This window comes from Arachis ipaensis, chromosome B07 (assembly GCF_000816755.2).
Source record: "Arachis ipaensis cultivar K30076 chromosome B07, Araip1.1, whole genome shotgun sequence".
In the NCBI taxonomy this organism is placed as follows: Eukaryota; Viridiplantae; Streptophyta; class Magnoliopsida; order Fabales; family Fabaceae; genus Arachis; species Arachis ipaensis.
Window position 1 is genome coordinate 28,186,487 of NC_029791.2, and position 10,559 is coordinate 28,197,045.

A 10,559-nucleotide genomic window follows, 5' to 3' on the forward strand; every position below is an offset into this window, starting at 1 on the left:
TTTTCATGGATTTGAATATTTTTTTATTTTTTGATCTTGATCCTAATCCCAATCTTTGTTTGTTCCCATGTGATCCATGTGTTGGGACTCTCTGTTTTTTCTCATTTGGGGTTCCCTTTGCTTTGTTTTGGAATTTTGATTCTTTTTCTTTTGGGGTAGTGTTTGGAGTAGGGACTTTGAATGAGTGTTTGATATGATTAAGGCCATGTCCCCTTTTCTTTTTAATATTTTTTAATTTCTTTACTGTTGATGCACTTTTGTTTGGTGGTTATGATAGAACAATTTTTAATATCCCTTTTGATTTCTGAGGCGCGTTGTGTAGTTTGCCATAAAGAAAGTTCAGTTTTTGGACCAAAGTGTTCAGTTTCTATTTTCTACCTAGATGCATTTGGTTAATGTGTTTAGCTTATGGACTTGACTGTGTGTTATAATGTTTTGTTTCTATGATCTTATTTAACATCCTGAATCTGTTTTTGGTGGTAACTTGAACTGATCTTGTGTTAAAGCTTTCACTTTCAATGAGTCAGTTATCTAAGCAAGCGATATATCTTGGGGACGTTGAAAGTTATTGCTTTTGCCTTTTGAGTTTGCAAGAGGTGCAGATTCATGGACTAAGATGGCTTAATAATGTTTGGAAATATGCTTTTATTTGATATTGTGTTGTAGGCAACCACTGTTTTTTCATAATGATTTGCTTGCAGTTCCTGTTCCTGTATTCTTCTACCATGGACTGGTTTTTCATGATACACTTAGGTTTTCAAAATAATGGCCTTCTTAAATTCAGTTATAGACTTAATAGCGAGTAGCGACATAGCAGATCGCAGAGCAATACTATTACAGAGGACCTGCAATGAGAAAACTTGGGAAGTTTGTAAAATATGCATTATTGATAGTCCTAGTAGTTTCGGACATTTATCACAATAAAATGATATAATAATTAGAGACTCATGAAATAGAGAAAAAGCAAAATTACTAGGAAAAAAGATAAATTCTTTAAGTAATTTAGGGCAGAACTTATTACAAATGCAAATAACTTGAAATATTCCACAACTAGGAAAAGCAATAGAAAACAAAAGGAAGTAGAAGAATTACACAGATAACACCGTTGCATGGCTGCAAGGCAACTGACCTTTTCAGTTGAAGGAGAAGGAGCCGCATGCAAGATAGAAATATGAAGGTGGGTTTGCGATGCTGATTTGTGAGTTGTATGCTATATTCATGTCGGAGGGGCAAAGTGACATGAAATAGAGTTATAGAGGAAACCCTAACCTTCAATTTCACAGAGCAATATGCCATGTGCAACGCTAACATAGTTATTTATGATCTGAAAGTAGTTTACAGATGCCGATTAACGCGAACTTCAAAAATTGGTGAAGCTCACTGAGGAAGCCGGAAGGTTGGCTTAGACTTTTGATGATGTTAGTATTGGGAATTTTCCTCCTTGTAGAATTGCAGCCACTAGCTCATTAAATATTGCTATAGCTGCTTATTGTGGTGATCCATGACATAAGAATGAAGTGCTGTGCTACAAGAATTTTGGTGTAGCTAAGATTCATGCCAATTTGCTAATTATATGTAGCAATTGCAATTCTCCATTATTGTTCTGTTGGTATCTAACATAGTGAGGCATGAAGCTTCATGGATTTTACAAAAAATGCTATGAGAATTGTGTAGTTCATTTGTATTTTGCATTGCAGCCATGTCAGCTGCTATTTTCCATCACGGCCAGTTGCAGAAATAGTGGCAAAGACCCTTCTTTGAGAAAAGAGGCGGGCAGGTTTACAATTTTAATTTCTGATTCTGAAAATCAACCGTTTCTATTTTGCCTGTAAAATATGCCCAGTTGCCCACTCTGCCACTCAAAATACTGCCACTTCCTATTCCGTCTTTCGCTCTTTACATGTGTTTTGCATTTGCCTTGTCTGCCTTTATGCGATCTACAATCTTTAGTTCTGGCTCTGGAGCTAGGCTACATTTTTATGTGTTTATTTAATTTATTGATATGTTTGATGAATTTGATTTGTTAGAAATCTTGAATATATCTCCTTTTTTTAATTTTTCGTGATTTATGTTAGTATTTATTGTATAGGTCGCAATACTATCTTCTAGATTTGTATGGTGGATTTTTGGCTAACTGCTATGAGCTGCTATCTGCTATTAATTACATTAATCTAGCTTGATGCTTTTAATATGCATCAATCTTCTTTGATATCTATTAAATTTTACAGATTCATTCTTTTTGAACTACCAGTATTCAGGGTTTTATTGAACTCTGGCTAATCTAGTATGAGCTAGGTTGGCTTATGATAGGGTTAAAGCTCTTCCCACATTAGCTTCCCCCCCATTCACAAGACTCAAGTTTTAGACCTTGCTCAAGGAGAGTATGCTAGGGCCATTTGATTATTGGATGTACTTTTTTTTCCTCTGAGGGTTAGGATTCTCTAGTTATAAACAATAAAGCACTCATATAAATGGAGCTTTTGGAAGTATTCATACGTTATTCTATATTTGAATATGTAGTAATAAAAGTGCTTATTTTAAGTGCTTCTTGAGAAGCTGTATATTTTAGCTTCCCAAAAAAGATTGAACATGATTTTTTGAGAAGTGCTAAGCTGAATAATGCCAAGCTGAATAACCAAACAGGACAAACAAAAATGAGTAACAATTAGAGTTTTTACTTTTGAATAGTGCCAAGCTGAATAGCCAAACAGAACAAGTTAGAAAAAATTGACTGTTGAAAAGTTAAAAAAAGTCATAAGTAGGGTTATTCAAACAGGCCCTTACAGTTCTAGTTGTCTTTGCAAACTATAAATTCTTGGATCGTAGTTAACTGGCCGAGATATCTTATCTTTATAGTTGTTTCAATGATTTTTCTCATCTCTTTGCCCTTTGAGCTATTTGTTTTGTGAAGTTTCAAGTTGGCATCATTCTGTATATAAGGATCTGCTACTGTATTTGTATTTTTGCTGGCATTTTGAAGTAGCTTGGGCATTGATTTGCCTTCTCATGGGATGTTCATTTAATCTTTCTTCCTTTCATTCATGCATGGTATCTACGGCTGTTGGTTCTGAACTTCTTGTTTCAATTATATATGAATTTATAGGTTGTTTGTAGTATCATAGTTATTGTGATATCTTTATTAAGAAAATAACACTTAATATGTTTTACAGACACATTTCATGAGGTCAAAAGAAAGAGGGACAAAAGAAAGGAGGTAAGTTATTTATTGTAAGACAGCAATGGTGGAGTAGTTGTTTTGATGATGTTTTTAGTACTTAAAATTAAAAACTTTCAATTAAAGTTACTTGGTGGATGTTTTTCTTTTCCGCCAATAGTTCGTTTTTGGTGAGTTTAAGGACTTCTGTTATTTATTTGTTGGACAGAGGGAACTTTTCAGTATTATAGAAATTTTGTCACTTGTTTATTTATGTAATGTGGCTCCTGTAATTTACTTATGCTGGACTTATTTTTAAAGATTGTTCTAATCACTCAATTCAGTTTGCTGATTCTGCTTTTGTTTCTTTTATTTGTTTGTAATTCTGCAGAATCTTAACAACAGAGAGTCTGTAGAGCCACGATGGAGGCCTGGTGCCCAAGGGAGGGGGCCTAGGGGTGGTCGGGGAAATTTTTCACCTCATAATGCATCTCATGGTGAGTAACTGCTTTTATTTGAGCTTCTTTCGGTCTATCTGACATTTGTCTCTTCCTTTATCAGCTAAAATAGTTATTATCTGACTACTTTTGGTGCTTCATGTCTAGTACGTTTAGAAAGAGATAGATGAGTCTGGATTTGTAGCATCATTTGGCCATTTTCTTGCACCGTTTTTCAAATCTGCGGGACTATATATCAGGCAATTAAAAACTAACGAGAATAAATTCTATGGTGCCAAGATGGGGATGTTGTGATGGATAGGGGAATACACCAAATGAAATAAAATTAGAAATTAATTCATCAAACACAATTTTGGGTGACACTATTGTGGAATGTGGAAAATATGATAGTTTCTACTTTAGGTAGTTTGGTCATATAATGAGAAGATCTGAAGAAACTCCAGTAGGAATTGTAGATTAGATGGAGGTTGATCCAACAAGTAGTGGTAGAAGTAGACCAAGAAAAGCTCTAGATGAAACCGTTGGAAAGGACTTAATTTTTAGTGGGCTAGTGGCTTATTTTATTTATACTGTTTATGCTAGGGCACAATGGCATTGTTTGATCCATATATTAGAGATCACATAGTAGCAAAAAGCTCTATTCCAGTGTGCATTACTGCTCAAATTTGGGTATTATGTTGACCAGCCAGAGGTTTAGAGCACCTAATTAAGATTGTGATTCTTTTTGTGGACTTCTCTCAGATGCTGGAGGTAGCAAGAATTCTGGCACGGCCAAAGATGTTGGGACTCATCAAGTAGCTGAGAAGGTTGCGACGCCTTTGCCAGCTGCTCAAGAGGAGCTATCTAAAGAAAAATGTTCTGGAACTAGGTGACTATATTAACTAAAATTCATGTTTTGGTAACTTTGATTGATATCATGACTGTTTATATTTTATCCTGGTACGATTGGTTCTTCAAACTATATAACTACCTGTATATGTGCTTTGTAGCTCTGTGTCGACTATTGCCAATGGTCCTAAAACTGAAGGTTTTGGAACTACTAGTGGTGTGAGTCCTTCCCCGTCATCAGCTGGAGCTAGAGAGCGAATGGGTCCACCACCGGGTCCTATTAATAATTTGGGTAGTGCTTTGCCTTCTGATAGTAGTTCACATAAAGTTTCAACTGTTACATCTGGAAGTGGGTCACTGCAATCCTCCGGTAACTGCTCAGGGTCTGGATCTGCATCTTCATCAGCTGCATATTTCTCTTCTTCAGACCCGGTGCTGGTTCCATCTAGTGATTCATGGGTTCCTGGTGCTGTTGGTGCAATTAGACGTGATGTTGGTAGCCAACGTCCTCCTGGGGAGTTAAATTCTGTTAACACTGGTGAGAACAAAGTAGTTGCTGGTCAGTGGTTTAGGGTATTTGATATTTTATTACTTTCTTTCATAGTTTGTGGGTTTTAAAGTTTTTCTTAAATTTAATTAACTAAAAAATTTCCCTAACATCATGCCAGCTTCTGAGACTGGTAGCTCTTCTGTGCAAGGAAAGATTCAAGTCAAATCTCAGGGAGTGACTAAAAATCACCATTCTGAGATTTCATCCACTTCATCGTCAGCCACTCATGGGAGTTCTTCAAATAGCCGACCTTCCTCTAATTACGGTAGCAGGTCACAACAATTAATTGGCAATCAGAAAGGTACTTTATATCCGTGTAGTTCAAGTACACTTTTGCCTCCTGTATTGTCAACAAGTCTAGTCAACAAGAATTAATATTAAAGAGTATATTAGATGATAAGTATCGGTTTTTGTATTTACTAGTATTTCATGATTAGGAGTGTTCTATATAAATAGTGCTTAGTGTTTTGCTGCCTGTATAACAGTACATTACTCCCTCTCCTTCGAAATAACTGTTGCTTTGATTGTTTTGATACATTAAAAATTAGTGTATCTAGACCTATTTTGCATCTAAATACATTGAAATGGAGGAAGTACATCATATCACAGCATTTCAGTATATTATTTTATTATTTGGAGTCCTAATCTTTTTTCTTCCTTTCCTACTTAGACTTGTAATCTCATCAGTCACTAAGGATCCAACAAGGGAATAACCTCAATGTTCTAGAGATGATAATGCTGCACTGGATGATTAGACACACTAAACTATAGGATTATGTATGGATATTGTTGGAAAAAAGTTGGGGTAGTACTTATTGAGAAAAATCTGGTAAAAATGTAGGTATTTGTTTGAACATATAAGAAGACGTGTATAACTTTTGTAAGATGTATGAGTTAGATGCAGGGTAGTGTATTTGCTGGAGTTAGAGGAAGACTAGTAATATCTATAGATAAAACTACTGTGAGGGGCTTTTATTTAAATGCTCTGTCTAAAGACATGAAGTGGTTTTCAAGAGTGCACTATTGCATCCTTTGGTTTATGTAGTTGACGCCACTTTCTTCTTATTATAGTATAGTCAGGGTTTTGCCATCTGAAACATCTCTGTTGTTAGGATCCCATTAGTAGCTGGAGCAGATGGAGGAAGACTCGCAAGTGAAGTTATAATTTTCCGTTAACTAGTAGGATAGGAACTTCTAGGCTTTTGTTAGATTGACATCTGAACATTTATAATTAGTTTCTATTCCTTCCTTCCTTTTTATGCCTGTCAAAATATGATTAGTTTGTGATTCATACAGCTGGTTCTACTAAGGAGTGGAAACCAAAGCCAACAAATACGACCAATCAGGGCTCTAGACCAGCTAGTGCATCTGAGGCTCGTGCCGTTTCTGCTGAGGTAACCGGGCAGTTATCGTCTGCCCCTAGTTCCCTTGTCTCTGAAGAAGCTACTACAGAGCTGCAGAAGAAGCTGGAGGATTTCCATCTTCCACAGCGTCAACATGTTATACTTCCTAACCATATCTTTGTGCCCGAGTCTGAGAAGAACAAATTTTGCTTTGGAAGTTTGGGAGTCACTTTTGGAGTCGATACAAGCTTTGTTAGTGGTCCTGAGAGTGAAAAGAGTTCCACACCTCCTTCGGAAACATCTCAGGCCGTTGAAGAGACGGTGGATGAGCAGGCTTCAAGGTAGGAATGCTTAACTGTTTTCTTTGAAAAATCTAGTACCTCAAACACTTAGAATCTAATCACATTGAGTTCTATTAAATCCATGAGAGAATTAGAATTCTGGAAGTAATTCCATTTTTGGAATGGAGAGAATAAGAATCTTTAACTGCTTGTGTGTGTAATCATTTAATAGAGTGAGCTGAATAAAGAATCTAGAAGAATCTAGAAGCTGTTAGAGTAGTTATAGGAATTGCCAGCTAGGATAGATTCCTCCCTAACAGTCCCTAACTAAAGTTTGTAAGGTGCCTTCTCATCTAGTGTGCTGAACACTATTCTCATATATATATATATATAAGTACTGGTTCAGTACTCTAATATGAACAGATTCTTATTTCTACAATTCTCTGCTTCTCTCTCTTCTCTCTGTTTCTCTTTCAACTTTCTCTTCTCTGAAACTCTGTTATCATTGGTATCACTTTTGAGAAGTGAATCTTTGCCCTGGATAATGATATTTCTTACAAGTGACCACTGATCAAAACAAAAACTTGAGCGTAGTTTGCCCCCTTTTTTTTTTTGGCTGCAACAAGTATTTTTTTTTAATTTGTTTTGTGTAGGTTTAAACTTTGTCCTTCTGGCTGATTGCACCTTTTATGTTTGCAGTCAAAATGTTGCTGTTACATCTGAGGTTGGAGATTATGCTGACCATCCGCAATCACCTTCTAATGTTGCCGAAAATTTGTCATCCAATGAGGTTGATGGGTCTTCCAGTGCTATACCGGAGTATAATGAATCCAAGCAAGACAATTCTTTACCATCTGGAGGTAATCAATACTCCGGGGTGCATACTTCTTCAAATTACAGTTTTGGTTTTGTGCCCCCAATGTCTCTGAGTACACAGGCTGCCCCATTTGACAATTCTGAATCGGAAACACGTGACGTTTCCCGGCTTCCTAGCTATGTTGTGAGATCTGCTACCCATATATTGTTTTGTTTGTTATTATTATGCATAATTGTTTCTTAGAAAGTTAAATTTGATTCTTTTCTTGATATAGGTCCATCAACCATTTGATCCAACTAATTATTATGCCCAGTTTTACCGCTCAGGGGCTGATGGTGATGGCCGTCTTTCTCCATTTCCTTCTGCTGGGGCTGCTACAAAGTACAATGGCAATGTTGCAGTGTTGCCTGCATCGAATTCTCAGTCTCCACAAGAGGTTTGTATTGCTATTCAAATTTATTTCTGAATCAACCATACAAGACCTTAAGAGAACACTGTCTTTTGAATACATTCCCCCCCAAAACAAAAAAAAAACTCTTTGTTTCTTAGATTATAAAGTGGATCTAGTGTCTAATTTTTACCTCTATTATGCAAATATTACATTCTGTACCAATATTCTATTGTATGTAAAATAAAATAGCAACCTTAGTTGCTTTGTTCTCTATAATTGTAAGAACTGACTTCACCTTAGTTTCGTTACACCATGTGCACCCTTGTATTTTAAAAATGTGTAAACCCATCCCTAAACTTTCTAAAATGTGCAGATTTATCCGTCAATGGTTAACAGAAATAACTCATTAAGGTATTGCATATTTTGAAAAGATCTAAATTCAAGGAGATATAATGTTTTCCAAAATCTGCACATTTTGGAAAATTCAGGAGGCAGATTTGCACATTTTTAGACTTTAGGGGTTTACCATCTATACTTTATACCATGTGTACTTTACACCGTGTATACAGTTTGGTGGTAAAGTTCAATTAACCCTTATCTTTTTTGATAGTAACGTGGTTTACTATTTTGAGAAACCATAAGAGATCAACTTTAAACAGTTGAATGTAGGTATAATTTTTCCTGATTGATGCAGCAAACATGATTTATCAAAAACTTTATGCTATTCTGCAGGGAGGTGTCTTGTCCACAGCAGGTCCAACGCCGCTTGTGACCCAAGCTGCTGGGCTAATGCAAAGCTCAATAGCCGTTACTCAGCAACCTGTACCTGTTTTCAGACCACCAAGTGGGGTTCACATATCCCACTACCCGCCTAACTACATTCCATATGGTCACTATTTTTCGCCATTTTACGTCCCGCCTCCAATTCACCACTTTCTCGGTAATGGTGCATTTCCTCAACAACCTCAGGCCAGCACTGTGTATCCACCTCCGCCAGCAGTGGCTGCCACAGGGATGAAATATCCTCTTCCGCAATTCAAACCTGGAGGAAATGCAGCTAACCCAACTCACCTTGTAATGCCAGGTGCCTATGGTGCATATGGCTCCTCTCCAGCCGGTTATAATCACAGTTCTGCAGCATCTGCAGGGAATTCAACCTCTAACGAGGATCTTGGTTCATCCCAGTTCAAGGAAAGTAATGTTTACATTGGCGGACAGCAGGTTTGTTCCTTTCGATTAATGTCTTTATGTATCATAATATGAATGACGAAATGTACCACCTTCCCATGCGGAGGTTTAATACCATCTCCTTCAAATTTATATTTTCTGATTACTTCACTAGTGTTTATATTTTCACTACCAGAATAACTACCTTTGATAATAATGTTTTGGTTATCAATGCAGAGCGAAGGTTCCGCAGTGTGGGTGGCTGCACCTGGTCGAGATATGTCCAGTTTGCCAACTAGTTCATTCTACAACCTCCCACAGCAGGGACCACATGTCACTTTCACCCCAACTCAGGGTGGCCATGGCACCTTTGCCGGCATTTATCACCCAGCACAAGCAGTGACAGCTGCAACAGTTCATCCGCTTCTACAACAATCTCAGACAATGGCCGGAGCAGTTGATATGGTAGGACCGGGAGGCAATGTTTATCAGCAGCCTCAGCATGCACAGATCAATTGGCCAAGCAACTATTAAGGTCAGGACATGTTTCGTGATGGATAAAACCATTTATATTATGAAGTCCTTATATGGGGAAAAATTTTGAGAAAAACTCCAAAATTGTGGTTGGAGTTCCACAAGGACACGAATGACAATAATTGGCTGCATTTGAGTGTAACAAGGTGGGAAAAATTTGCCAATAGGAGCTTCTGATTGCTTGGGTTGATGACATGAAAGGTAGGACACCTGTAACCAATATTGACAGTTAAAAAAGTTAGACGAGCTAGAAAAGAAACGTATGCAGGCATTCCCTTTTTGCTTTCTCACCTGCCTTTTTTTATCCCTTCTTTGATAGCTTCAAGTTTTTTTTTCCCTTCCCTTCTTTTTCATTGAGGTTCTTGAACTCTATTAAGAGTATTGTTGAGTGTTGAGAAAATTGTCCATTCTTTCTTTTCTAGTGTGAGTTTATAGGGTTTGGAAGGTTTTAGGTTGTTGGGGGGGAAGCTTTTTATGGTGCCTCTTTTGTCTTACCTGTAAAGTGAGAATTTTTGATAGCAAGAAAATTATTTACTGAAGCTGTTGTATTGCTATGGGCTAAGAAAAACTGTCTATTGTTTCAGCTAAAAGATGCATCATATATTTATAATCTTTTATGTTTAAAAGAAAAGGTGGGGGTTAGGATTTAGAAACACTTGTGCATTTTAGTTTCCTTCCTTCATTTATATTATTTTTATTTTTTAAATATAGATCTAGGCTATGTTTGATTCCTGAAATCCCAGTTATGTTCCTTCCTGTGATGAATGCTAAATTGGCCTTTCCAAGAGTTGAGGCATTTCTAGTCTTTGATGCCATTGTTTCATTGATTTCCTCATTGAAAATTTAAGGCAATTTAAGTTTAAACTAAAAGTTAGATGTGTATTTTGTGATTAATGCGATTAGGGTTGCTGGTCACTCGATAAACTAGGATTGTTATTTAGTACGAGAATATAATTAAATCACTATGATTGCTAATACGACATGAATAACAACATAAAGTAGGCTTTGTACTTCGCTTAGGGTATATTCTTTATGG

The 10,559-nt window shown here is 36.8% G+C and overlaps 1 protein-coding gene across 1 annotated transcript in view; it reads left to right on the plus strand.

The window, feature by feature from the left end:
- The window catches only part of LOC107608985 (GBF-interacting protein 1-like), a gene marked incomplete in the record, with an annotated part of 10,493 nt that extends 431 nt beyond the window's left edge, over positions 1 to 10,062 (plus strand). Inside the window, 10 exon segments of the mRNA XM_016310792.2 lie at positions 3,171 to 3,214; positions 3,546 to 3,651; positions 4,354 to 4,480; positions 4,602 to 4,999; positions 5,109 to 5,291; positions 6,287 to 6,674; positions 7,314 to 7,614; positions 7,706 to 7,867; positions 8,555 to 9,043; positions 9,227 to 10,062. Coding sequence (XP_016166278.1) covers positions 3,171 to 3,214; positions 3,546 to 3,651; positions 4,354 to 4,480; positions 4,602 to 4,999; positions 5,109 to 5,291; positions 6,287 to 6,674; positions 7,314 to 7,614; positions 7,706 to 7,867; positions 8,555 to 9,043; positions 9,227 to 9,523 — 2,495 coding nt within the window.